The 27609-nt window shown below is 32.4% G+C and overlaps 4 protein-coding genes across 7 annotated transcripts; 3 read left to right on the top strand and 1 right to left on the bottom strand.

Annotated features, from left to right (window-relative positions):
• Nucleotides 1-15: 15 nt before the first annotated feature.
• RPL27 (ribosomal protein large subunit 27) lies at nt 16-1459 on the top strand. Its single transcript, XM_039028306.2, has 3 exons — nt 16-485; nt 825-926; nt 1005-1459. Exons 1-3 carry the CDS (start codon nt 213-215, stop codon nt 1179-1181), a joined length of 552 nt encoding a protein of 183 aa, XP_038884234.1. The 5' UTR covers nt 16-212; the 3' UTR covers nt 1182-1459.
• Nucleotides 1460-4256: 2797 nt separating this feature from the next.
• LOC120075999 (uncharacterized) lies at nt 4257-7111 on the top strand. 2 transcript variants are annotated; one of them, XM_039029768.2, is made up of 6 exons: nt 4257-4464; nt 4540-4651; nt 4808-4938; nt 6236-6286; nt 6643-6691; nt 6826-7111. In XM_039029768.2, the coding sequence occupies exons 3-6, from the start codon at nt 4825-4827 to the stop codon at nt 6996-6998; spliced, it is 387 nt and encodes a 128-aa protein (XP_038885696.2). In that variant the 5' UTR covers nt 4257-4464; nt 4540-4651; nt 4808-4824; the 3' UTR covers nt 6999-7111. The 2 variants fall into 2 exon arrangements, with proteins under 2 accessions (XP_038885696.2, XP_090168780.1); XM_090312654.1 differs by having other exon boundaries at nt 6778-7111.
• Nucleotides 7112-8668: 1557 nt separating this feature from the next.
• Nucleotides 8669-14098, top strand: LOC120075306 (sulfite oxidase-like). Of its 2 annotated transcripts, none has more exons than XM_039028574.2 (12): nt 8669-9035; nt 9380-9495; nt 9587-9649; nt 9780-9816; nt 10235-10316; nt 10390-10508; nt 10658-10753; nt 11691-11801; nt 11888-11989; nt 12163-12210; nt 13419-13634; nt 13776-14098. In XM_039028574.2, exons 1-12 carry the CDS (start codon nt 8961-8963, stop codon nt 13890-13892), a joined length of 1182 nt encoding a protein of 393 aa, XP_038884502.1. In that variant the 5' UTR covers nt 8669-8960; the 3' UTR covers nt 13893-14098. The 2 variants fall into 2 exon arrangements, with proteins under 2 accessions (XP_038884502.1, XP_090168873.1); XM_090312747.1 differs by having other exon boundaries at nt 8877-9035; nt 11691-11813.
• A 946-nt stretch (nt 14099-15044) lies between these two features.
• Nucleotides 15045-21495, bottom strand: LOC120075088 (P-loop containing nucleoside triphosphate hydrolases superfamily protein). Of its 2 annotated transcripts, none has more exons than XM_039028251.2 (14): nt 21078-21495; nt 20498-20633; nt 20000-20389; nt 19471-19712; nt 18556-18683; nt 18347-18465; nt 18186-18278; nt 17506-17607; nt 17241-17343; nt 16607-16690; nt 16428-16523; nt 16173-16300; nt 15949-16090; nt 15045-15270 (listed from the first exon to the last, which is right to left on the bottom strand). In XM_039028251.2, exons 1-13 carry the CDS (start codon nt 21422-21424, stop codon nt 15989-15991), a joined length of 2070 nt encoding a protein of 689 aa, XP_038884179.1. In that variant the 5' UTR covers nt 21425-21495; the 3' UTR covers nt 15045-15270; nt 15949-15988. The 2 variants fall into 2 exon arrangements, with proteins under 2 accessions (XP_038884179.1, XP_038884180.1); XM_039028252.2 differs by having other exon boundaries at nt 15967-16090.
• Between the last annotated feature and the right edge of the window lie 6114 nt (nt 21496-27609).

Here is a 27609-nt window from a genome sequence, read left to right as displayed (position 1 = left end):
TATATTAGACAAAGTAGAAAGTTAAACATAAGGTTTCATTTAGGCTGTGTGACTTTGTGTTGTTCAGTGCAAGCTTGTGGCAATCGTGGTTCGAAGGATAAGGTTTTTATTCGGTCCGTCTCTGTCTCTTTCCCTTCTCCATATCCATTTCCTTTCTCAATCTGAAACCTCTTCAATTTCTTCTCTTCCTTTCTGAATTCCCCGTTGCAGCCATGAGTTTAAACCTAGTTGCTGCATTCAAAGGCCTCTCTCTCGTCTCTTCTTCCTCTTTCTTCAAAGGCGATTTCGGCTCTATTCAAACCCCTCCCAAGCTCTCCTTCTCCTTCCCAAACACATTCCCTTTAACCATTGAAAACGCCCACAAGAAAGGAGCTGGAAGCACCAAGAACGGCCGAGATTCTAAAGGCCAGAGGCTCGGCGTTAAAATCTTCGGCGATCAAGTTGCCAAACCTGGTTCCATTATCGTTCGTCAGCGTGGAACTAAGGTAATTAATTTCTCATTTCATTTTTTTTGTATATTACATCCAGTTGAACTCCGTTCCCGTTCCCCCCATTGTTTAGGGCATTCTTGAGCATACATCGAACCTTTTTTTTTCTCGTAATTGAGTCATATTGTTATCTGGTGCTTCCAACGAACAAATAAATACCGGGTCTCGCTATTTACTAGTTGTGACAAATATCCATGAATTTGAAAACATTATCTTTGATTTGAAGATGAAGGGAATTGTTCTAGACAATGTTGTTAGCTAACACATAAATCCCTATGTTGATTCTTTATTGTTTTATTTCTGTTGTTCTTTATTTGTCGATTCCATTGATTTCAGTTCCATGCTGGAAAAAATGTGGGGCTTGGCAAGGACCATACAATTTTCTCATTGATTGATGGGCTTGTAAAGTTCGAGAAGTATGGACCGGACAAGAAGAAGGTTTTCACTTCGAATGAGAACCTTTCGATATGAATAATTCTTACAAAACCGACATATAATTACTTCATTGCATTACAGGTGAGTGTTTATCCAAGAGAAGTGCAGCCTGAGAATCCAAACAGCTATAGAGCAAGGAAGAGGGAATATTTCAGGCTGCAAAGAGAGCGCAAGAAAGCAAGAAAGGAAGGCATTATTGCTCAACCCCTATTAGTATTAGCTTCCACTGATGCCACTGAGACCAATCCAGTTTGCTGATTTCTGAAGGCATCACTTTGATCACTGCTTGTTTAAAAGCTCTGATGATCTTGAAGGTAGAAGGTCTGCTTCATTGGCTTCTCTTTTCTTTGTTGTGCACATATAATTTGCCAGTTTCTTCACAGGAATGTGTTTCATTATTATTCTCAATTGGCAGTGTTCTTCTTTTTGTCCCTAAATTTTCTCTTTAGTCCATCTCACTACTGACTACTTTTTGTTGATTTTGCTGTCAAAATGGTATTCAACAGAACAGATAATACAGGATGAGTTTTGATTAATTTTGTGTTGAAATGACAACCCAAGAAATTAGATGAATTGGGTGGCTCTGCCCTGTACCAACATTAATAGACTGAAATTTGATATGAATCATGTAGCATTGGTATTGTGATGTCCATTTTGCTAGATATAATAGCATATAACATAAGAAAGTTAAAAGTTAATAAGAAAAAGATATTGACTTGATTTTTAAATTTGAATGGGTAGGGGCATATTAGAGGAAAATGAATTACCTTTTTCTTAATACTTGTGAGTGCCCGATATTAAATTTTAGGTACATAATTTCTTGCTAAAATGACAACAAATTTTATAAAATTGGGCAGTTTGGTAGATATGGTAGTGGATTATATATAATGATGGTTATTGACATAGTCCTTTTCTCTGCACATTTGGACATAGAGACTTTGATATTGCATGTGTTAAACAAAGATGACAATCTCCTATAAATCAAGAGTGTACATTGATCGGTTGGTGTTAGTTTTGGTCTCAAACGATGGTCAAAAACCAACATGTTAGTGTTTGTTGGTTGGTGGTAGTTGGTTTGAGGCGGTTTGGAACACAGACGGGCGTCTCTTCTCCATTCTCTCTATTCCATCTCATTTTTGTTGATCCCGTATTTCGTCCTACCATTTTTCTATTTTCTATTTTTATTTTTCTTCATAATCATCCCGAGTTAAATATATAAAGTTAAACAAAATAATTCGAATTAAATATATCTTTTGAGAATCAAATTTTTCTCTAATTGTCTCTCCCCGATCTTTCAATCTCACTGATCATTTTCTCATTCCCTTTTTTCTTCAATCTCTACATTTCTCACTCCTCTTAATTTTTCTCAAATCTCTTCCTCTCTATCTTTCCTTGGGAATTTCACGCATTGAGTGGGGATGCATACTAAATCTTTCGAAATTGGTAAGAGGTAAGGAGGTCAATTTCATGAAAGAACACTATATAGTTCAAATTGACCTACTTGGAGGTGAAATAGTTTCGAAAAAGTAGCATATAGTTTAAAAATAGCTTGAAAAATAAATACTTTCATAATAAAAGTAATTTCACGAAAGAAAAACATATATTTTAAAACCTTAGAGTAGCTTGAAGGTTACGAAAGAACACCACTATATGTTGCTATTTCGCCTCCCAAGTAGGTTAATTTCACGGTCTTCAAGTTACTCAGGTTTTAAATTTCTTTACTTTTATTATGAATATTTATTTTTCTTCTTGTTGCAATGGCTAAATTATGTCTCCTAATTTAATATTAATTTTACAGGGAGAGAATTTACTATTGTTGCAGTGTAACTTGATATTTATTAAGTTTGTTAGATTTGATTTGATTTGATATTAATTTGTTACTGTGTTGTAAACTTGGATTTATTTTCAATACGGTTATTATATTGATACTTAGTCTCATTTCATGTTAAATTATAAATCACCATTTTACTTTATTCAAATTTTGTATGTACATATTTTTCATAAATTTAATCTCAATTAATTCTATCATGTCTAAAGTTTAGAATATCGAAAGATTAAATTAAATTATTCACTTATTTTTTTAAAAATTAAAGTTGGAATAAAAATAAATATTTAGTTTTAGGGTGGAGTAGTGTTCTCTTTATGGGTTTTTATTAAAATTCCACAAATACATGAAAATGTCTAACCAAAATTAAATTTGAAAATTAGTAGTGTTAATTTTGTGAATTATTCTAATTCATAAGTACATAAAAATTCTTCTACAAATAAAAGATATCTTTTTAAAAAAAAAGTTTGAGAAAAAGTAAAGTTTCTTTATGGGTTTTATCGTTAAAATTCCATAAATGCATGAAATTTCATAGAATTAACGATTTGAATTTCAATAATGAATGAAAATTTTTAAAAATTAAAAATGAGACTAAATAATGTTCTCTCCTTGAAATTTATTGATTCCTTAGATGCATAAAATTTCTCATTAAACACCGACGACAGATATTAGAAACATCAAAGTTCGATGTTATATTATTCTTGAGGTATAGTAAATTATTTTGGGAATTCAAAATAAATTTCTAATTTTTTTTAATGGTTCTAATGCCACTCATAATTATTAGTACATATCTTATTTCATAATGTGAGCTAATAAATATATGGGACATTTAAAAACAAAGCAAAATAACATTCCGTGGACCTTATTAATTTTTTTAATTGAATAATAATAGATGAAATTTGGTAATCATTAAAAACAAAGCAAAATAACATTTTGTGAATCTTATTAATTTTTTTAATTGAATAATAAAAGATGAAATTTGGTAATTGTTAAAAACAAAGCAAAATAACATTTTAAAAAATTATGAAAATAATTTTTCAAATAATTTTTCAAATCTTACTAATAATTTTTCAAATCAAATGTGATGTGGAGTCCAATAATAATTATGAAAATAAATTTATATCGTGCACGAATATAGTACTCTTGGGGAACTAAAAATTTTTCAAGAGCATATCAATCAACTACATTTAAAAAATTATCTATTTATTAATTTTTAAATATTAATTGATAGAAACATCACATTCAACATTTAAAGAGACTATCATAAAACTCCAAACTCTCTTCTTATTTCTTTGATAAATTCAAATTAATTATCTTAAATTATTGGATTTTATTTACCTTTTATTTTAACTTTTAGCCAATCATTTAGATAATTTGATAAGATTATTAATATTATTGATTGTTTGAATTTTATTTGATGAAAGATTCGAAAATTTTGAAAATTTGAAATTTAGGGAAGAAATAGAGAATTTAAAACGATTTACATACATTTGTGTGTGAGAAAATTTATAAATAAAATAAAATAAAGAAACCCCCTTTTTTTTTTTTTAATACTTCACGCGAGCCATGAGTGGGTCAGGGGCCCTTCTCCTCCAAAGAGACCCACGCTAAACGCATACGAACAAAGAAGACGCCGGCGCCCTTCCTCCGTCCAACCGCCGGCCGCCTCTGCTCTCGCCTCCATCTGACGTTCGCCAGACGCCGCATTCACCGCCGGTAAGGCCCTCCTCTATTCCCCATTCTTTCTTTCTCTCTCTCTCGTTCTGTTTCTCAGTCTCATCCGGTTTGCAGCACCGCTTAGCAGCCCGGCCACCACGCGACTCCTCCGCCGCCGAGCGTCCATCGTCGCCACGCTACCGCCGGAGCTCCGACTGATTTCAAATTTTTATTTGATATTACTTAGGTATCAAATCAAACCGCAACTGATTTCAAATTCCTTTGGTATCTTTTTCTCCTGTGCATTCAAACACACTGATTTGGAAACCTATCAAAATCAGGGGTTAGCCATACGCTTTGTTTGATATTGCTGAGCCGCTGACAAATTCAATTTATTTTTCAGAGGTATCTCTAAGGAACATGGAGAAAGCTACAATTGATTCTGCCTGTGATGTCGAGGAAGAATATGTATTGCTTGACCTTGGTGATGTATCGCTGCTTGACATTCCACCCAATGCTCCATATGTTCTATCTGTATGTTTCTGACCTACTCTAATTATCAAGTAATTAAATTTTTTCTGCGAACTAATTCTTGATATTTAAATATTTGCTTTCAAGTTTACGTTGTTAAATTAAAAATGAGATGTTTATTAATTTCCCCTTTAAGCAGTTAAGAATACTACATTTGAATTGAATTAGACTTTAACAGGTAGAAGAATAATCTCCATAACTTCCAATACATGTATCATACAGAAAATTGATTGTACATTGGTCCATATATGATATATTTAATGGCATATTTAGGGATACTTATTGCTATTCTTTGGAGCAAATTGAAGGCCATTTGTTGTGAGAATTAGTGGGGAGCTAAGCCAAGAAAGGGGTTGTCTTATTGATTTTTAAAAAATGAATGCAAAAGGTGAAGCTCCATCTTTATAAGTCTAAGTAGGTTAGATTTCAGGGGAATGAGAGTGAATGGCATTAGGTTCCATGAAGTTAATATAAAATAAATAACCTTAGGTAAAACTTAATCCTAACAACTCATCAACATAAGATTACAATTTAACCCTTATGCCTATACCATTAACCTCCTCCTAAGAAAAATAACTTGAAATTTTTGAAGGAAAGTTAGAAATGTTGAGATCAGATGGTAGGTTATGGTAAAAAACTACTTATTTTTCTCACTCACTTCAGAATTTTGCAAGGGCCAATCTCCATTTTCTATGTACCCTCAGGAGGGCTACTTGGGCTACTGTTCCTTAAGTGCACCATGGCTAGTTCTCCAACTTCAGAATCCTTGTTACACTGCTTCCTGTTTGCTTATGCATATTGTACATTAGCCTTAGTTAAACAGCAATACCAAACTTGGTGGAGAGCTAAGCCAAAGGAAGGGGCATCTAATTGATTTAAAAAAGAATGAATGCAAGTTACAATAGATAAGGGCAAGCCCCACCTTCATAAATTGGTTTGATTTGAGGGAAAAAAGAGAGAGAGAGAGAGAGCAAATTACATTAGTCGTCATGACAACTACTCAAAATAAGGTTATACTTTAATTCTGTATGCCTATATAGAGAGAAGTGGTTAACTAGTACGTTTATTACTTTATTACAAATTCTTTCCAACCATGAGTACTCCCCTCTACTAGGATTCAGTGCTAGAAGCCCAGACCGATACACAATTTGTATTTTCCTGGAGTATCGTGTGAGGGTTTGATTGGTTTTTTATTCTTACATGCAGCGAGCTTTAAGAAAAAAAAAATTATGTATGTTGTTGGGCAAGCATTCTGTTAATTTGTACGGTTTATGTGAATTTTGATTAATTTTTTTTTCAGGGTTTAGACACCATGAATCCAATTTTGACCATCTGCGACAAAATTAAGATGGTAAGTTGCTAATAAGATACAATCTCTACACCTAGTGTACTGCAGCAGAACCATAATATGTAGTCTCATGGCATTATTGAGTTTACACATGAGCACATTTATGCACCATTTCCTTCTTTACAGTTGATTTGTTTACTATGGTTGTTAGAGGACCTAAATTTTTACCATTTAAGGATAAGCTTCAGATGTATAGTAATTTATGCTAATGCTCACAATTTAAATGACATTGATCTTACTCTCTTATCTTTTGGTTTGAGGCAACTGGCAAGGCTGTTGTAGTCTATTCTTTGTGATTAACAGGCAATTATTCTATGTAACTTTCATATTAAAATATTTGTTTTACCTCTCTTTTGTAGATTGGAGAATATGAAGAAACCATAGGCACGTGTCTTACCTTCGCAGAAGGTGAGAAAATTTAAATGAAATGAAGCCATTTGATTCCTGAACTTTAAAGCAAGTTTTCAATTTGTTCTCTTTAAGCATTTCAATAGATGTTGGAAGACCATTGTCTTACACTGAAGTCATGTTCCCTAATGTAGAGGAAGTCCCTGTGGTTGAAGAAGAAGCTGAGCCATCTGAATCAAATCGTCGCTCGAGAGAAGCAGCTGAACCAAAACAAGCTCCCAGAAAGGAGTTAAAGCCTGTTGCATCTGTACATAAGATCCTTAAATTTAAGTTACTTGATTCTGCTGTTACAAACTCAATATCTTAGTACACTTAAGAGACTAATGTTATTATATATTTGTATATATTACTTTAGCATGCTTCTGTTCTGAATACCTCTAGAAAAAAGTAAATATCAAGAACTTGTGGATTGAGTTATAAGTTTTATCTATAGTTAGCTGCATTGAACAGATAATCTAAGAATTTAGAAGAGCCCTTGTGAGAGGGTGTTTGACCCCGATTTGCTTCCAACTTGCTTTGGATGGAGTAAACTATTATAACTTACCTAATGTTTGGGTTTCCTCTTATAATAGTTGAAGTTTTCAATTAGGTTAAATTATACAAAATACCTTTAAACTTTATATTTTATGTTAAAAACATCTTTGAATCTTCAAAAGTTTAAAAAATATCTATAAATTTTGAAAACAGTTTAAAAATATCCTTACCATTAGTTTTGGATGAAAATTATTAATGTTTTATTTCAAAAATATCCTTGAACTTTTTAAAAAAATAACTTCAAAGACACTTTTACTGCTAGTATATGAATTTACACAAAAGTAGTTTGAAAATGCTTCTATTGTTAGTACCCTGATCAATGTTGAAAGTTTTCTAGAGTTTGAAAAGAATCAAATTTAAAATAAATTATATATATATATATTTTTCACATAGATGGTCTCACTTTTCTCTCATTCAATTCGTATATCAATTTGTCACAACAAATTATAAACCAAAGTTGCAAGTTAAATCATAAGATCTCACAAAGTTTGAAAATAAAAATCTTTCCTTAAAACCTATCAAAACTGTAAATAGCCTGATACAAAAAGATGCATTTGATTATTAACACATATCCAATTATTAGTGTACAACCTTGTTAAAACGGTAAGAATATTTCTAATTTCCTTTATTTTTAAGGTAAGGGTATAGGATATTAATGCAATTTGAAAGTTTAGAGGTATTTTTGCAACAAGGTATTAACGATTTTTGTTCATATATTAACAGTTAGGGTATTTTTGAACTTTTCTTTTAAATTCAATGATGTTTTTGGAACTTTTGAAAGTTTAAGGGTATCTTTAAAACAAAACACTTTCCATTCAAAACTAACGATAAAGGTATTTTTTTTTATATTCTTTTTTAAAATTTAAAAGTAATTTTGAAACTTTTAAACATTCAATGGTATTTTTAACACAAAATACAAAGTTCAATGGCAGTTTGTATAATTTAGCCTTCCAATAATTATAACTTACGCTTAACTACAATAACACTATTTGAAAATCTCATTATTTAGTGTTTACTATTTGTAATCATCATCTCTCCTCATATGTAATGTAAATTAAAATAGTTTGCATCTCAAACATCGATTTTTATAACCCACATACTATAATAACCAACTCAACGCTAATTGAAATATGAATTTAGTTGAAAAAGTATTTTCTTATGGAATGTTTAAGGTCTCCTTTGTTGCCAAGTTGATTATTTATATTTTTAACAGTACTTTTGTTTTGTCATTCACTCTATAACAATGTTTTAAAATGTTAAAAATTTATATATAGTTTTATTTTTAAAAAAAAAAAAAAATTGTTTTTGATATTTCACTAAAAATTGTTATAATTTTCTTTAAAAAAAAAAAAATGAAAACATCGCTGATACCGAAGCTAAGAAAAGTCACGTTACACAAAAACGAAGTATCAAAATAATGTTTTTATCAAAGAGTGATGACTCAATTTAAGTAGTTGAATTAGTTGGAACATATTTTTGTTATCAAACAATTTCAAGTAGTTTGATCGATTCATCATAAAATTAAAAAATAAGAATAAGAATGTGAAACAATGGGTAAACATCCCCCAAAACCACCCACAGATTTGGCAAAGCGACAAGTCAGAACGAGCAGCCACGTCAGTTTCCACGTGGGCTTTTCTCATTGTCATCTCACCCGGCTGTGACGATTTCAACAATCACAGACAGCCTCTCCCTCAGCTCATCAGCATCACTTTCACTCCCCTCGCCTGTGGCAATGCCTGGATTAATTGCACCCTCAGATTATTCACAAGACCCTCTTCGTCACCCATGTCTCCTTATCAACGCCAAGGCAAGCCTTTTCTTTTCCCTTTCCTTATTCAAATTTTCCTTCTTTAAGAGCGGTAGACTTTAGAGTGATTCTGAAACGGTTACAATCACTTTTATCACTTTCAAAATCTGTCATCCTTACAAAAACTTCTTAAATCATATTAAAATTGCATTTAAAAGTATAAAAGTAAACATTAAATTAATTTTAAGTGATTAAAGTTGTGTTTTAGCTGATTTTGAATGTGACAGAAAGTTTAAATGTAACATAAAGTAATTTTAACCATTTCAAAATCCCTCCGAAAGGAAGAAGTGCTTTGTTATGAATATTTATGCTGATGTTTCTCTCCCTTGATATCTCTGCCTCAGGAGCCCTTCAATGCAGAGCCACCTCGCTCAGCCCTGATTTCCTCTTATATCACACCTGTAGATTTTTTTTACAAGAGAAATCATGGCCCTATTCCTTTGGTGGATGACATTGAAAGGTTTCCTTCTTCCTCCTTTTCTTTTCTTTCTTTTTTGGGGTAAATGTTCTTAATTACTACTAAGGACCAACCTTTTCTTTTCAAATTGTAGATATTGTGTTTCTATAAATGGTCTAATAGAAAACTCAAAAGAGCTGTTCATGAAAGATATCAGGTGAGCTGTTTGGTATTTTGGATTTAAAAGAGCATTTCCTTTTCTATATGAACATACCAGCATAGTGAAACTTTGTATATTAACTTTTAACATGCTTCAAAAAGCACCTAAGATTTTTATAATGTAACAGGATGCTTCCAAAGTACAATGTCACTGCCACTTTACAGGTATTCTCATTAATAGCCATTAGTTGGAGCATCTATAATCTACAAGGTTTAAGAGTAGTTTCTATTAGATAACAATGATGTTCCATCTCAAAACCAATTGACAATAAAAGAAGTAGCTCATCTACCTTATAGAGTATGAGATCCCTTGATTTTTCATGGGGTCCTCAACATGTCCATCAAGATAGTGCCTTTTTTGGGTTCATCATTCTTGTGCCAAATGTCAATTAGGGCTTATCGCTACGATACTATATTAGATAACATGAGTTTCATCTCAAAATCAATTGGAAATTAGAGTTGCCCATCTATCTCATAAACATTGTGAGGACCCTTGATTTTTCAATGTGGGATCTCGAGAACGATTTCCATTATTGGATGATTGCTTATATAATTTGACACCATTAGGTTTGCATGGACATAGTGCGCAGGTAACAGAAGGACAGCGATGAGCAAAGTCAGAAAAGTGAAGGGAGTTGGCTGGGATATTTCTACTCTAGGAAATGGTATGTGAAATGAACAGCTAGTGTTCTAGATGTGTTAGCTTATAAAGTTAAAATCTTTTTTTAACCTTTACAGCTATCTGGGGTGGTGCTAAATTGGCTGATGTTCTTGAACTTGTTGGAATATCTAAGTTCAGCTATTGTACACAAAAAGGTGGCAAACATGTTGAGTTTGTGAGTGTCGATAAGTGCGAGGTACAACGTTGGCCTAGTTGGATGCTCTTTTCCAAAGAATATGAGAAAAAAGAGGACATGTGATATGTCATTAATGATAATATGAATTATGTTAATGAAAGTTGACTTCCTTTAGGAATGATTTTGGTTGCTATGATTATCAAGTACAGGAAGAAAAGGGAGGCCCATACAAGGCATCAATTCCACTTATCCAAGCTTCAAATCCTGAAGCAGATGTTCTACTTGCTTATGAAATGAATGGAGAAGTAAGTTATGTAGCTTTAAAACAGTTCAAACTACATCTCTACATATTGAATATCTTGCCAAATTAAACTCCTTTTCTCTACTACTTAATAGACAATATACTGATTGTATGCTTACACAACAATGAATGAACTCGATTTTATTGAATGTGCCTGCCTTTTTTTAATTTTCTTCTATGTTAGTTCTTTTTTAAACAAGAAGCAAACTTTTTACTTGTAAATGAAAAGGAGCGACCTTACTTGAACATGATTTGTAGTTTGTTCAACTGTGTCCTTGAGTTCATTGATAGATGAAAAGAAAGAAAATTGTTTGGGTCTACAAACTCCCAAAAGGGAGAAATTGTTCTTGTGTGTTTGTAATTGTACTTTTTATTAATGTTTGGTAGGCTCTTCCTGCCTATATTCGTATATTCGTTCTGATGTTGGGTAATTACTTAGAGGGTATTTGGGCCCCCAACTTCAAGTAGGTGTATCCCACTCCATGTTTGGGGATCTAATTATAATAGTTGGTGTTTTCAATTATTATAGCATACAATTATCTACATGATTACTACCTCAAATCCCTCTTTGTTACATTGTTTATCATTTATTACTCATAATCTCTTTCACTCTTTTCAACAGTGTTTACTATTTTCTACTCAAACTAAAATAGTCTGAGTTCCAAACAGACTATTATAATCCATACTAAAATAGTTTGTATGTCAAACATAGATTACTATAACCCAGACTAAAATAATTTGCGCCCTAAAGACATATTAATGTAATTTACAAACTATTATAACTCACATGCTATAATGACCAATTCAACTCCCTAAACACATAATCGTTGTTATTATAATACCGGTAGAAGGGGTGGGAGAACTTCTCGATATTATGCTATTACATTGCATGTCGTGCAACTCTACTATACTCTAATAGTCTCTACTTTTTTCGAAAAAAGCCTCTTAACAGGGATCATGGATATCCGGTGCGTGTGGTTGTCCCTGGTGTTATTGGTGCTCGCTCTGTTAAATGGCTTGATTCTATTAGCATAAATGCAGAGGAATGCCAAGTAGGAATTGAAGTATAAAATTCAATTTTCTTTTACCTCAAGAATTTTCCATTCTTTACAATGGAGTTGATGGTATTGGCTTGCAGGGTTTCTTTATGCAGAAAGACTACAAAATGTTTCCTCCTTCTGTAGATTGGAGTAATATTAATTGGTCGGCAAGGAGGCCTCAAATGGATTTCCCTGTTCAGGTTCTTACTAAAGGCTACTGTTTTTTGCTTGATTGTGCTTGTTACTTCCCTTTTTTTTTTTTGGTTTTTTTTTCTTTGTTGATGAGGAAAATTAGAAGATAGTTGTTCATCATCATTTACTTTGAATGTACACTTTTCACCTGACTAATGATGTTGAACTTGCTGAATTGCAGTGTGCCATATGTTCTTTGGAGGACGTAGACCATATAAAGCCTGGAAAGGTTAGTTTATTTATGTAAGGATACGTTTATTCTAGGTGAAATGTAATCCATCAATAGTAATTTGAAAAGTGGGTCTCATTTTCTTACGTTTGTTATTGTTTACCTGTGTTCCGTAATCGTAATGAACCGTAGGATCCACCTCCATTTTTATAATCAAAGCACACAATCTGATTGAGGAACGAAGAGTACTCAATCTGATTGTGTTTGAAACTTATGTAGACTCACTACCTTTACCGTTACTGTTACTTTTATCATTACTAATATTGTTGTTGTCACAATTTGAGAATTATGAATTACCTTTACCATTATCGTTACCGTTACTGATACTGTTGCTATTACAATTTGATAATTATGAATCTGTCACATTTACTAATATTGTTACAATTACTATTACTGTTACCGTTAAGGTCAATGGGTAATAGTAAATGTGATTGATTCATAATTCTAAATAAACGTGATAAAAAAAAACAATCCAATTACGTTTACGATTGAGATCCATTACGATTGATCCATCGATAGAACTTCATTACAATTACACCAATTTTCATTACAGATTGATTAACGTGACCTAGGTTCAATATTTGAAGAATGATATAAAAACAATGATGATTCATGCAAAGGATTGCCTATTACAGTTCTAAGAACCTCCAATCTTCTGGGTTCATCCAAATTAATTTGCAAGTTTGGGACACATGTAAATCAGCAAAACTTGGAGAATGTGTTAGGATACATCCATGTCCTAATAAGAACACTCGAGAATACAAAGAACAAAAAACACTAAAGATAGAAATATATATTGCAATATACTATGAAAAAACTACATATACCAAAGCCTTTTGAGAGAAGCCTACATTCTTCCAAAATCTACCAAAGGAAATCACTACAAAATTCTTCCCCCTTCTCCCAACCTCCTCTCTCTACTTATAACTAAAAACCCTGACAAACTTACTAACTATTTATTAACACGCTCCTTACTAATAACCATACTAATAATCCAAAGATAACTATAACTAGGGTCTTACATCATCTTGTTCTATCTTCATATTTATAATCTAGATGTCATCTCGTTGCATTACTTTTTTTCGTTCCATCTTATTCTCTTGAACCTAATTTTTTCTCTGCTGGTATAATGGTTATAGTTTGGATAGCTTCTTGAATACTAGCCTCCAATCTCTTGTTCGAGATCATATATCTCAAATGTATGTCAGGTTACAGTTAGAGGCTATGCAGTGTCGGGAGGTGGACGGGGAATAGAGAGAGTGGACATATCTGTTGATGGTGGCAAAAACTGGATTGAAGCCACCAGATATCAGAAGATTGGTGTCCCATATGTTGCTGATAGTATGAGCAGTTACAAGTGGGCATGGGTGTTTTTCGAGGTCACGGTCGACGTCCTACAAAACACCGAAATTGTAGCTAAAGCTGTAAGTCTCTTCTGTTGATGCATAGAAATCTTAACTTAGTGCAAAGCTGCAAGTCTATATGATTGAAAAAGGTGGTGAAGTGGACTGTACAAAAGTTAGTTTACAAGTGTGGAAAGCTTTGAGTTGAATTTGTAAATGCAGGTTGATTCAGCAGCGAATGTGCAACCAGAAAAAGTGGAAGAGATATGGAATGTAAGAGGTATACTCAACACTTCATGGCATAGAGTTCGAGTTCGAGTTGGTCGTTCCAATATATAGAACAAAGAAGAAAGAGATGAAACCCAAAGCTTAGAACTGCATCATCTGCCTTTTTCATCTCTCATAAATAAATGATGTGCTGCATCAACTCTTCTTTTTACCAAATTCCACTTAGCTAAGATTAGATTTTCCATTAGAAATGCGAATAAGAATTTGGAACTTGCTTACTCTGATGAATAATATAGTTCGTTCAAGCGTGTTTTTAAGGACCTGTTTGGATTTACTTAAGAAAAAAATATTTTTTTAAAAAACTCGTTTTTTATTTATACACTTTTGATAAAAACGAAAAATATATTTGAAAAGCTATTTTGAGTAGTTATCAAATACTCCAATTTCTTCAAAATGAATCATTTTTTAAATTAAACGCTTGAAAGTGTATTCCAAACACACCCTAAATTTTTTTAGAATTTTTAATCACTTTTTTACTACTTAAGATTTCATCCCATAATCAATTGACAATGAATGAAATAGTCCCTTCATTTTTCCTATATGGGATGCTCAACATGTCTCTTCAAGATAGTACCTCTTTGGATTCACCATTCTTGGATCAGATCTCAATTTTTTTATTTTAGATCAATTGCATGTTTGGACTTCACGGGTCCTGATACCATATGAGATAACTTGGAGTTCAAACTCAAAATTAATTGACAATTAGAGTAGTTTATCTATCTATTAAGATTGTGAGGTCCATTGATTATTCAAATGTGGGATGTAGATTATTTTTCGTATCCGCCAACCATTTTCAAAGGGAATAATTTTTTACATGGAAATCACATATGAAATGGATGAAGTTCCATTATTTCATTTGTATGGATGCATGTTTTTAATTAACTCATGTGTTGTATGGATTATATCTATCTTTATACAACCCAAACAGTTCAACAAAAATTTGTCATAGTGATAATTTTTTAAATAAAAAAATTAATTATTTTAATTTTTTTCTATGTGAAAAATGGTTGCATGAGATTAGGTGTCGTCTAGATGCACCTAATCATTGTCATTTTTTTTACAGCAAAAGGTTTTAAAAAAAAAAAAAAAAAAAAAAAAAAAAAAAAAAAAAAAAAAAAAAAATTGCAGTATCAGTTAATTCTTGGGTTCTTAGATTTTCCTTTAGTGACCACACACTTTCATGAAAACGAACCAACAAAGGACTATCAGTAAACAAAATTTTGAAAAGTAATTCTCATCGTGACAAATAGATTACTACAAAAAAAAAGCTAAAAAGCATGAACTACAAGGGCATTTAAGTACATTACATCTCAAGCCTCCTCCCACAAAATAACACGAAGAAATCAACTTGTCATTTGGATCTTCAAGGGAGGATCCAAGATAAACTTCATCATACACTCCACCTCGAATTTGTAGAAAGATCAGAGGCCTACAGAATACACCACCACAGGTACATACATTATTTCGTAGCATAAAGGCCAAGCTGCATGACCGTTTAAATTTTTCGACATGCTAACATATAACGCACCTCTTGGGGCCATGGATAAAAATAGAGGTTTTGTGAATAAAATCTAAGGTGTTGGTTCAATTTTGAGAAAAATTACACGAAAAAAAAATAAATAAATAAACCTAAGTCATGCATTTGTCAGCTTTATGTTATATACATTTCTAACTCTAAGGTAAAGAGAAGTACGCTATATAAACTCTCTATCCTTAAAAGGGTACCTCTGTTCTATATTCTGAAAAATTCTCTAATAAAATTATTCTCCTTCTGCCCTGTAGATGTAGCTAACACGTGAACCACATAAATCTATGTGTTGATTCTTTATTGTTTATGGTTTTTTGTTCATCTTTATTTGTCAATTTTGTAACGGACAAGATATAGGGAGATTACACTAACCAGAAGATATGTAGAGACTTACAAGTAAAAATCCCACGGGGCTTAATGTACTTTTGGAAGAAATACTCCTAAAGCACTCAAAACAAACTCGCACATAAACGAAATAAATTTCTAAATGCTGCACATAAGATGTAAGGCTCTCTCTTTCAGGTCTCAAAATAGAAGACAGTGACATTGGTTTAAATATCACTTATAATTTAGTCCTACCTTGGCCCGCCAGCGTACCTTCTATGTCAAGTAAAAAGATTCAAAGTGATAAGCTCCCAAATTGCTTGTTCCATTCATCATATGTGCCAAGTTCGCTCAAAGAAACAGAGGGCCTGACCTCTTGCATTGCGCTCTCAAAGTCCTACAAAAATAAGCCAGAAAGAAATAAAGGATAATAACCCTGAGAAAGAAAACACGGCTATACTAAACTATTAAAATCCTACTTTAAGGGTTACAGGCCGCATATCCTCCTTTTTAAGCAATGTAATTTCTGTGCCTTGTTTCAGAGCCTCCCTTAAAGGCCCCATTGAAGCGTCCTTAACAAGATTTTTCATGTCTGAACCCGAATATCCTGAAAATGAAAATTTTCCAGCAAGAATTCACAGAGAAGGTCAAAGACCGATATTGTACATTCAGTCCTAGGTAACATAGTGATGGTAAGAATCTAGTAGGTCTAAACTTTGTAATGTAGTTACTACCTTCAGTCAAAGTGCATATCGCATCAATTTCATCTTTAGAAAGCTTGAATAATCCATCCTTCTCCAGGAGATTACGCACAATCCATGCTCTTGCTTCTATATTGTCAATAAAACCAGTTAGCCAAGTGCTAAGAGCGTTGAGTGCATTTAGTTACCACGGATAAAATCATGACTTGTACCTGAAGAAGGGAGAGGAATGTAGAGTCGCTTGGTAAGCCGTCTCCTTGCAGCTTCATCAAGTTCTTGTGGTCGATTAGTTGCACCTGGATAGGTTGAATATCTTTAGAATGTGAACAGTTGCTTAAAAATTGTGTGATAAAAACCATAGCAGGCTTGAAGAGTTTGAAGATGAACATTATTAATACTAGAAGGTAAATGTTAAGAGCGATCGTGTCCACTTTCAGCCTTGTGCATAAGAAAATATATGACTTCAGAAAAAAAAAATGATTCAGAACATCTCTCTTGGGATAGTATCAAATATTATACAACTCATGACCTTTATTTTCAAATTAAAAGATTTTGAATGTAAGGTTACATTACAATCACTCATCTGCATGAACTTACTCATTATACAGCATTTCCAGAATTTTCAAGAAAAACACAAGTTCAACTTAAATCTTTAGAAAACTAATGGCAGTTTTTCTTTTTCTTGATTCTTTTTCCTAGGAATCTAAACACTAGAAAGTATAGAGGATTTTTCAGTTTGCAAAACATTATTGATTTAGTCAGGAAAGAAAAACAATTTCACCAGACAAATGGAAAAATTATTTACATGGAATCACAAGCAATATTTTAAAAATGGGAAAACATTACCTATGAGAAGAATCTGCTCGCTGCCATTGTCAAAACCCTCCATTTCAATAAGGAACTGTGTTTTGAGTCGTCTACTTGATTCATGTTCACCTTCTGATTTTCGCTACAAATGGAAGAAAATTTCACAAGTGATGCTAAAAGAAAATATATATGAAATGATCTTAAATCAACACGAATAGTCTTGTTTAACAAACTTGCTTGATGAACAACACTGTTATACGAACTGAGAACCAATTCAAGCATGTGTAGGAAATAAGAAGTCTACCTGAGACAGAAGCGAATCAATTTCATCAACAAAGATGACAGCTGGCTGACGACAACTGGCAACCCCAAAGAGGGCCCTCACTAGCTTTTCACCCTCACCAATCTACATTTACCACTTGGAAAAGTTACTATTTGACGCATATTAAACATATTTTCAAGAAAACTAAGAGACTGGTTGGAAGTTGTTTTGAGAAGTTCTCTACTTATTTTTCAAACAAAAACCCAGTAAAAAATGTTATGGGGAATTATTTTTAAAAGTTTGTTTTTCTTATAGGTTAATCTCAATAATAGTTCCTAAATAGCAGTTCAAAATGCACAGTGACCTCAATCTTTGCAACTATCCAAAATAGTTTTTAAAGAAGCAAAGAAATTGTATGTCAATCAATTCACAAACAATCTATAGACTATTTGAAAAGTATTACCATAGCTATTTTTTTTTTTTTCATCGAACTATGATAAGTGATAAAACAATGAAGTAAGCAGTGAAGCAAAAACATTCTATATTCCTAAAGTGAGTAGTTCAAAATGACAGAGAAGCCTAGTTTCGATTAAAATCTAACGATGTGTCAACAGGGTATCTAAAAACCATCTTTGAAACATTAAGATCAATCAATCTTTTCCCGTAAGTCCAAGAATATCCATAAGTATTACATAAATAATGCCAATCACGTTAGCACTTACCCACTTGCTAGTTAATGAGCTAGCAGATATATAAAAGAAAGTTGCTTTTGCCTCTCCAGCAATTGCTTTTCCGATCATTGTTTTACCTGTTCCCTGAAAGAAAATTATAGATTATACCACAAAACTTCCTGTGTAGAATATTCATTGAGCTTTAAACTTACCGGTGGACCAAAAAGAAGGAGACCTCTTCCAGGAGAGCGACAACCTTTGAAAATGTCGGGACGTAATAACGGCCATATAACCATTTCAGTTACACACTTTTTTGCATGTTCAAGACCAGCTACAATTTTTTGTGCAACGAATTCAAATCAGCACGATTTTGTAACCAACACAACTGTATTGAAGAATGAAACGAAACATCTTGTTATACCTATGTCATCCCACCGAACATTCGGATCCCTGTCCATAATCTCATTGCTAACATGTTCTATAAGTCGAGGCTCCAAATTCCTTAATTTTTCAGGAAGCTCACCATCAGGTCCGCACAACATGTCCAAACTAGAATACAACATGAAGTGTATCAGAATCTGAATAGTTACAAGAAGCAACTTATAATTCTTTGTCACATCTAAAGGATTTCAAGCAAGCATTCTGTAAATTGTTGGAAAGTTTAGACTCCGTTTGATAACCATTTGGTTTTTTGTTTTTGTTTTTTAAAATTAAGCCTATTTCATCCACATTTCTTAAGAACAATGGTTTGGTCTTAACTAAATTCTTTGGATCTTTCTTAAGTATAATGGTTGAATTCTTAACCAAATTCCAAAAACAAAAACAATTTTTTGAAAGTTACTTTTTTTAGTTCTCAAAATTTGGTTTGGTTTTTTAAAACATTGGTGAAAAGTAGATAACAAGAGAAGAAATTTAGAGATGGAAGTAGTGTCCATAAGTTTAATTTTCAAAGACAAAAATAAAAAACAAAATGGTTACCAAACGGGACCTTAGTACCAGAACTTATTGTAACTATCCTACATCATGTAGAAGAGTCAACAATTCCAGGAAGTCAGGCCAACAACTAAAAACTTTACTTAGAAGGCAAAATATTAGTCGAAGCATCACAACAATTGACAAGCCCTTGAGCATTGTATACAGAACAGTGGCAGAGCCAGCAGCTACACAGAATTACAGCATTTGAACAGGAAGAGGAACCCACTACCCTCTAGTTTAGTTTGTCTAGATAAGGAGAAAGCATCCAATTACTTAGAGATGGTTTGGGAAGTAACAAGATATAAAATGAAGTCGGGAACTTTCATCAGTCTACTTTAGATCTTGCGGTCAAAATATTTACCATCTCTTAGTTGAGTCATCCAAAGCATCTTCACCTTTTCCACCAATTCGTGAATTTACCATGTTCCCAGCAGTGCCCCCACTAGACCTAATAGGAGGGACAAAATTACCACGCACTCCACGACGTGAAGAACCATATGATCGCATCCCATATCCTTTATATGAAACATTATAATCGCTTTGAGGGGAGACCGAAGTATTTGGTGATCCTGCAAGTCCTCGTCTTTGTTTTGCATCCATTTCCTAATAGTGAAAAAACAAACAAGGTCTTCAAAAGTTGTTGGTAAATTAATAAATAAATGAAACAGGCTAGGGGAAGACCAGAATCCCTTGGCTCAGGCTAGGAGAATAATGCAAGAATATCTTACCTACTACATAAACATTTTTCCATAGAGAGAATATTAACATTAAGTTGCTTTACAGTCAGGATATTGGCTGGCCCTAAATCTTCTCAAAATGAGTTCACTTTATCTGACTTCGAAATAGCTTTAACAAGAATATGCACCATGCATTAACTGTGAAAGAAATACCAGTTTTGTTCTTGCTGTGACAAATGCATTGCCAGAAAAGTCAGCATTAGCATCTTCAGTGCTCGATGGTGAGTTGGCATTGTCTACCTTAGGACTACTTATTTCCATCCGAACACGTCTTGTCGGTGTTGAAACCATATTTCCATAAGCCCGCCCTTCCTCCTCAAGTTTTGTGAAAGATATACCTTGGGGTTTTTTATGATCATATAATGAAGGATCCTTTTCTACAATAATACAATCGTCAAGGCGATTACTTGAGTTCAAAGAACTCCTGTACAGACTAGGACTATTCCTGCCATGATCTTTTTTATACAGGGGGGATGTAACCTTTGCTTCTGCAGTGATTCCTCGTGCCTTGGTACTCAACTTATCCACCCTCTCCAGCTGATCCTGAAAAGATATAATATGATGAGCACACATGGCAAGACATTCTGTACTAAAATTTTCGAACGTCGTAGGAAATTAAATGAATAAACCTATTCAATGGCTGTCAGTTACCGATTCATTTATAATCCTTCCATTAGAGTGCTGAAGTGCCTGAAAGTACTTTGACTGCTTAATCTTGCCGAAATCCACTTCTTTGCTCATGCTAAATACACATCCTGGAGCTGTCTTTGCTTGTTCAAACACTTGTCTGAGAGCATACAGATGATGTTGCGACCAAATTGGAATTAATCAGTACTTCACCGCAAAATGCTTTCGGTCTCAAAGATCAAAATATCAGAATATTTAATGAGATATAACTAAATTGGAACTAATACAGGATAATGTAATGTTTAAAGTCTCCAAAGATCACATATCAGGATCGGAAATTCATTTATATTTTCCTTCTTCGTGAATGCGTTTGCTTTCTGATTGTTTCACCTAGCTCTATTCCAATTAAAACCACAATTTTTTTCAGTTAAACTGTCGACTGAGCTAAGTAGCAAATCCATTACAATTCTAAGTTCTCGAAAGTACTGAACAATGAGTGTCCAATGCTAAAGCTATAGTTCGAATTCATTCCCTGGCGCTAAATAGCATTGCTTCCACAAGAAGACTACAGTAGAGATAATGTAAAGGCTTTTAAAATTCATACCGATCGGATTCGGGCATGAGAGATCGGCGAGCGACATGAACTTTCTCAACAGCCTCGCGCCTAATAGGATGAATAAAAGCTTGATCAACGTCGGTATGAGTCTGAGAGTCGAGAAATCCAAGAAGACGAAGACCAAGAAGATGAGCGGCAGAGTAATCGCCTTTTTCGAGAGCGAAATCGGCGCCGAAGAGGAGCGATTGGAGCCTCTTCAGATTCTGGTCTACTTGCTTTCTCCAGCATGTCTCCTCCGGTTGGGAATCACCGATTTGTTGTTTGGATAGAGAAGACGAACACAAAGATGAGTGCATAGAGGTCTGCTTGGACAGCAACTCCTCTTTTCCCGCCATTTTCAGGTGTTAGCGCTTTGGCTTCACACTTGAGCCTCTGCTCTGTAACTGTTGTTCTTGCGGATGCAAGTGCATTAGTGCAATTGGATATGGGCCTAATATTTAGATAATCGTATAAAGCCCAAACAAATTTTCAATACGGATTTATGTCCCCTTTTTTTTTCTTTTTTTCTTTTTTAAGAGAATTGTAATAGGCAGCAAAAAGAAATATACATAAAAATGTATCTGCAAATATAGCAATAATTTTTTTAAATTACAAATATAGTAAAAAATTTAAGCCAGATTTTCAGTTTTTTTATTTTTACTATTTTACTCCATTTATGTATCAGTAACTATATTTGATATACTTTATATTTTAGTATAACAGTTATTGATATACATTATATTTGGTATATCAATCAATTGATATACTTTGTTTAAAGAATATTAATTCTACAACTGATATATCATAACTTCGATTGTGTTATGGTTGACATTATTGTTTGTTCAATTATGATAAATATTTTTTTTCTTACTGATATAGAGTTATTTTTATTTGTTTGATTCTTTATTGATATTGATGGTATGTGTTAAATGCATTTATTTGGTCAAGTAATTGACCAACTATAATTATATTAGTTAGTTTGTTTTGTTTTGTTTTCAAATTTTTTTATATGAATTGTATACCAAATATTTCATATTTCGCATATTAATTTATTAATATACATGATTTAGAAAGACAAAAAAATATATCCATGATGTTGTTGATATGCCAAATATGAAGTATATCATCTAGAAGAATGATATTTAAATTTTAACATTGGCATTTCAATTGTGTATTAATACTAATTCAAAATTAATTATAAGCAAATCGTTAGTGTATCGATGGTGTATCATAATGAGTTGAAAATGCAATTCTAAGTATGTGGTGTATTAATAATTTATCGACACTCGTTCAAGTTTTATTTAAATTGTGACATCGATGTATGAATGCTAAATCAGTAGTCATTAAAAATTCATTTCATATATATTTTTAATGTATCAATAGTATATCAATTATCATCTAAATCTATTTTAAGTAATGTATTGGTGTATCAATTGTATATCAACATTTATTCAAAATTCAATATTAAATATATATATTGTAAGTACATTAATAGTTATAATTAGACATTTATTCAAAATTTATTTAAAGTACAAATTAGATTATCAATATTGTATCAATGCTCGTGAAAAACTAATTTCAAGTATATCATTAATATATCAATATTTCTTTTAAATACAAATTTAAGTACAGCATTGGTGTATTAGTATTACATCAACATTAACTCAAAATTCATTTCAAGTATAAAACATTGGTATATCATTAGTATATCAATATTTTTTAAAAATATATTTATTTAAGTATATATCGATTATATATTAACACATGCTCAAAATTCAATTTCAAGTGTAGCAATAGTGTACTAAAAGTTTGTGAACATTTATTGAAAATGGATACTAACATAATGGATTAAACCATTATAGGTTAATTATAATCTATTAGAAAAATAATATCCTACAACAGACGAAAAAGAATTGAAATTAAGTCAAGCAAACAATAGTAAATTAACAATCACTTATTGACTGATAAATACAGTTTATGAGTGATAAATTTGGTACATCAATTGTGTAGCTTATATACTTTATCTTTGGTATACTAGTCTCAGATGACCGATATACTAGATATAAAGTATATCAAATAAACTAATGATATATTTGATACACCAACCAGGGTAATTTTGGAAGAATAAAAATGCACATATGCTTTTATTTTTATTTTTTTTTTGTTATATTTGCAAATTTTAAAAAACCGTTACTAAATTTGTAATTTTTTTTGTTATTCTTGCAAGTACCCCTTTTTTAAAATGAAGAATTTTATTTTTTCTTGCTCATATTATTGGTTGAATGAGAAATTTTGGACCAACTACAAATTGTCGCGTCATTGATTAAATTAATGACGAAATTATAAATCATCAAATTTGAGACTGATTAAAAATTAACATGTGTCTCGGATTGAAATTGAAGACTGTAATTGGTTGATCCTAACGATCCTACATGTTTTTGTCTTGACCGTTTGATCAAATTAATTATTTTAGTACAATTAAATATTCCAATTTGGGCTAAAGTCCTACTAAGCAAAGAAAAAAGACTTAATTTGACCCAACGATCAACTAAGTCTTGAATCCAATTAGTTAGGCCTAAGGGCCAAATCCATAAAACAACAAAGCCCAACTTAAAAAAAAAAACACCTAGGGACTCTATAAATAGAAGAGTTCTCTTTATCTTAAGACTCAGTAATTTTAAACTTTAGAGAGCCTACAGAGAATTTTCCCAACAATAAGAAAACTACTTAACTCTTGAAATTGAACACTCTTTGAAGATACGAGTCTCCTGAAAATACAAAGATTATTCAAAGACTTCCACTTCAAGAATATCATGTGCTTTGTTTCCTCAAGAACCAAGTATTAGAGATAAAATCACATCCACATCAAATCCATATAAACAAATTTAACTCCACGAAACACGTTCCACCAGAAAACTTCGTATAAACAAATTGAGTCCAAAAATAGACTTAATTAGCTCAAAGACCAATTAAGGCCCAAATTTAATTAGTTGAGCCAAAGGGCCAATTCCAAGTTTATAAAACTCACCTGGGGACTCTATAAATAGAATAGTTATCCTATATTTGAAGAGTTATAAATTTTGCACTCCAGAGAGCCTAGATATAATTCTCCCAACAATCATAAAACTCTCTAGCTCTTGAAGCTGAACACTCTTATTGAAGATACAAAGATTCTTTCAAGATTTCAACTTCAAGGACGTCACGTGTTCTGCTCCCTCAAATCAATCGTATGTATTAAATTAAGATGGAAACAGATGATGAAGTACTAAAGATCGAACTATATTTGCATCAAATCAACATAAACACAAGTTCAACTCTCGAAACACGTTTCTCCATAAATTTCGTGTGAAAAATATGAAGACCATTATAAGCCAAACATACCAAAATAGCCTTAAGTTTTTTTTTTTTCTACCTCTTCCTCTCCCCAATTTTCTTTTTTTCTTGTGAGGGTCAAACAGGGGTCCGAGCAATGGGTTTTCAAGCGCCACTAGAGAAAGGTTGTTGACAATGGGTTTGTTAAAAGGATTGAATCCCTATGCGAAAGTATTTTATTGCTCTTGTCTTTGAATTTGGAATAAAGTATTTTTTTTCAAGAATTTAAAAAAATAATAATAATAATTAGGCATGTTGTGGAAAAAGCAAATTACAAAGAACATAAATTAGCCTTTGAAGAATAGACTTCTAAACTTCTCTCGATCTTGATGAATTTTACAGCACAAACGTAAAACAACAAATAAAACACCACCCACTTTGTGTTCTATGTGGTTCTCTCTGGAAAAGAAGGTTTGTGAGAAATTTTCTTTGTGAAAGTGAGGAAGGGAAAACCAACTCTACAAAAAAACTTTTCTTTTGGCCCGTTTGGTTCATGGAATAAGAAATGGGAATAGGAATGACATTCTATCACCATGTTTGGTACAATTTTTTAACCTTGGGAATGAGAATATCTTATTCCAAGACATTTCATATTCCCATCTATGCAGGTTTTTCATAACCACCCAAATAGATGGGTTTTCTCTATTTCCAAATGTTTTTATCTCTCTTACTTTTTATCTTTTTATTTTATTTATTTTTATTCTTTGTTGATATTAGTTAATTTATTTAACTTTTATAAACATGTTTAAATGAAATTCATAATTGGCACATATAATTAATTTTATTAATAACAATGCTAATATAATAATTTATTCCATTACTATGAATTAATATGAAAAACCATACTTTTTTTAAAAAAAAATGAATAATCACAATTATATTTGCTTAAATCCCTTTTTATTGGTAATATATATTATCACCATAAATTAGTTATTAAAATTATTAATTAGTCTTTAAAAAATATTAATTAATTAACTAATAATAAAATAAGTAATTTTTTCAAGTAAATAATCTTGTACACCTGTACTTCTAGTTTTAATCCATAATCATAGTCATTTTTTAAAAAAATTAAAAACATTATTTGATGTTTAAAATTATTTAGTTTATATCAACTTCTTTTGTATATATATAAGGCCTATAATTGACATTAAATAATTAGTTAATTAACTCTTCAATTAATAAAACTACAAATAAAAAAGATATTTAAATTAATTACCAATATTTTTTCAATAAAAATCTATGATATAAATGTGCAATATACAAAAATTATTTGATAATAAATATATTAAATTAGAGGGTGCGTGGGTAAATTTAGTTAAATTTTAATGGCTTAAAATTGATTTAGTAACTTCAATGCAATAAAAATAAATTAACAAATGAAAATTAATTATTGAAATTAGTTCTGGTTAATTGTATACTTAAGTATAACACATTTTGTAACAACTCTACTTAGGACAACTAAAAAGGGAATCGTTACTGCATGCATGCATAAATATCCACATTGAGGAAAAATAAAATAAAATAAAATAATAGGATTTTGGACTGTTAAGTGTATAATAAACTATTTTGACTTTAACTCAAGATTTTAAATCGTTTGACTTGGGGTACCTCTTAACATGAAATAAATAAATAAAATAAAATAAAAACATGAGAAGACATAAAGATTCAAATGCAGAAACGTTTCTAGTTCCTTTGGCATTGTCACGGATTTTTCTTATCAGTCGTCCGAGTATCTTTGCCTTACTTGAAAAAAATATAAAGATAAAGGTTGAGTAATACTCAGTAATTGATCCCATTACTGGGATCAGGCTATGCATCCACAAGTAGAGAATGATGGGCCCGTGGCTCAACCAACTTCAATTGTCTCAGATAATGAAAAGAAACCAAAGGACGTACTGTCTTGCCTTAACTTGCATGTCTAGTGGCCTGATGTCACACCATCAAACATAGAAAAATAACATGAACATGAACCTGTCGATTCACGCATGTCTAATGGCCTAAAGGCACACTGTTAAACATAGAAAAATAACATGAATGTGAACCTGTCAATTCGCACATGTCTAACGGCCCAAAGGTACACTGTCAAACATGGAAAAATAACATAAACGTGAACCTGCCGATTCACACATGTTTAGCGACCTAAAGACACACCGTCAAACACGAAACTAGACCCGTCGGTCCTCTGAAATAAAACATGCATCAAGGCGAGACGATAAACTGCCTTATTGGTCTAATCATGCATCACATACATAATTTCAGTACTGATTAGAAATTCAAACATGCTCATAATACTCATAACTGCCATGCAACAAGTATATCACAACAACAAAATTATGCTTATAGAGTCCATTAATTAACTTTATAAATCTAATCTAGGCCACCTGGCACGAAGACACCGGTGATAATACCACTTACCTCAAATTGGTTAAAAAAAACCACATAAAATAAAATCTCCTTAGAATTTCTTTAGTAAACTTGAATCAACCCAAAGTTATGGCTTGGTCTAAGACAAATTACAAAACTCAATTCAATCAGCCAATCTGATCATGCCACTATTACTTTCAATTCAAAAGAATAACCATCCAACAACTTATGTCGGCTCATGGCTGGGCGCGGTGGTAGATACGGATATGTACATGGCTGGCTGAATGGCGACGCGAACTACTGGCGAGGGACGGCACGACTCCAAACCGCACGAAGGACAGATGGTGTGGCTAGCAACTCAATGCACGACAACTCAAAGGCGACTGGAAGCGTCGAAGCTCGCGACGACGGAATGGCAACGCGTTCGGCGAAGACCTAGGTGAGATGGCGTCAGGCGCGACGCGGCTAGAGGACGGAGACGATGGCTTTGACGGTGGTGACGAGACGAGGCAACGACTCTTTGCGGTTCTTGAAGGAAAACGAAAAGGAGAAATGGATGGATCTGCGCGTGGGTGAGGAGAGGGAGAGGGGAAAAAAAATCTAATTTCTTTTCTCTGTGTTTTTTTTTTTCCTTTCCCACATGTAAATATAAATATAAATATAACATAAAACCCCTTTCCTTTTCCTTTTCCTTTTTAGATTCCAAATTCCCCATTCCTCTTATATATATATTCATATTTCTTTTAAAACTTCCAACAACAAATTTAATTATCTCCATAAATAATCAAATATCCAAATACAAGCC

The sequence above is a fragment of the Benincasa hispida genome, chromosome 4, assembly GCF_027475165.1.
Source record: "Benincasa hispida cultivar pf3 chromosome 4, pf3_genome.v1.1, whole genome shotgun sequence".
NCBI classification, from domain to species: domain Eukaryota; kingdom Viridiplantae; phylum Streptophyta; class Magnoliopsida; order Cucurbitales; family Cucurbitaceae; genus Benincasa; species Benincasa hispida.
This window is presented reverse-complemented; position numbering and strand designations above follow the sequence as displayed.

Excerpts from the sequence above, each read along its gene's own strand:
- RPL27 (XM_039028306.2), top strand. The coding sequence starts at position 213 with ATGAGTTTAAACCTAGTTGCTGCATTCAAAGGCCTCTCTCTCGTCTCT. Across the intron at positions 486-824 it reads TTCGTCAGCGTGGAACTAAG|TTCCATGCTGGAAAAAATGT; the intron begins GTAATTAATTTC and ends CATTGATTTCAG. Across the intron at positions 927-1,004 it reads ATGGACCGGACAAGAAGAAG|GTGAGTGTTTATCCAAGAGA; the intron begins GTTTTCACTTCG and ends ATTGCATTACAG.
- LOC120075999 (XM_090312654.1), top strand. The coding sequence starts at position 4,825 with ATGGAGAAAGCTACAATTGATTCTGCCTGTGATGTCGAGGAAGAATAT. Across the intron at positions 4,939-6,235 it reads ATGCTCCATATGTTCTATCT|GGTTTAGACACCATGAATCC; the intron begins GTATGTTTCTGA and ends TTTTTTTTTCAG. Across the intron at positions 6,287-6,642 it reads TCTGCGACAAAATTAAGATG|ATTGGAGAATATGAAGAAAC; the intron begins GTAAGTTGCTAA and ends TCTCTTTTGTAG.
- LOC120075306 (XM_090312747.1), top strand. The coding sequence starts at position 8,961 with ATGCCTGGATTAATTGCACCCTCAGATTATTCACAAGACCCTCTTCGT. Across the intron at positions 9,036-9,379 it reads GTCTCCTTATCAACGCCAAG|GAGCCCTTCAATGCAGAGCC; the intron begins GCAAGCCTTTTC and ends TCTCTGCCTCAG. Across the intron at positions 9,650-9,779 it reads CTGTTCATGAAAGATATCAG|GATGCTTCCAAAGTACAATG; the intron begins GTGAGCTGTTTG and ends ATAATGTAACAG.
- LOC120075088 (XM_039028251.2), bottom strand. The coding sequence starts at position 21,424 with ATGGCGGGAAAAGAGGAGTTGCTGTCCAAGCAGACCTCTATGCACTCA. Across the intron at positions 19,713-19,999 it reads TCACAGCAAGAACAAAACTG|GAAATGGATGCAAAACAAAG; the intron begins GTATTTCTTTCA and ends TTTCACTATTAG. Across the intron at positions 16,524-16,606 it reads CATTCCTCTCCCTTCTTCAG|AAGCAAGAGCATGGATTGTG; the intron begins GTACAAGTCATG and ends TTGACAATATAG.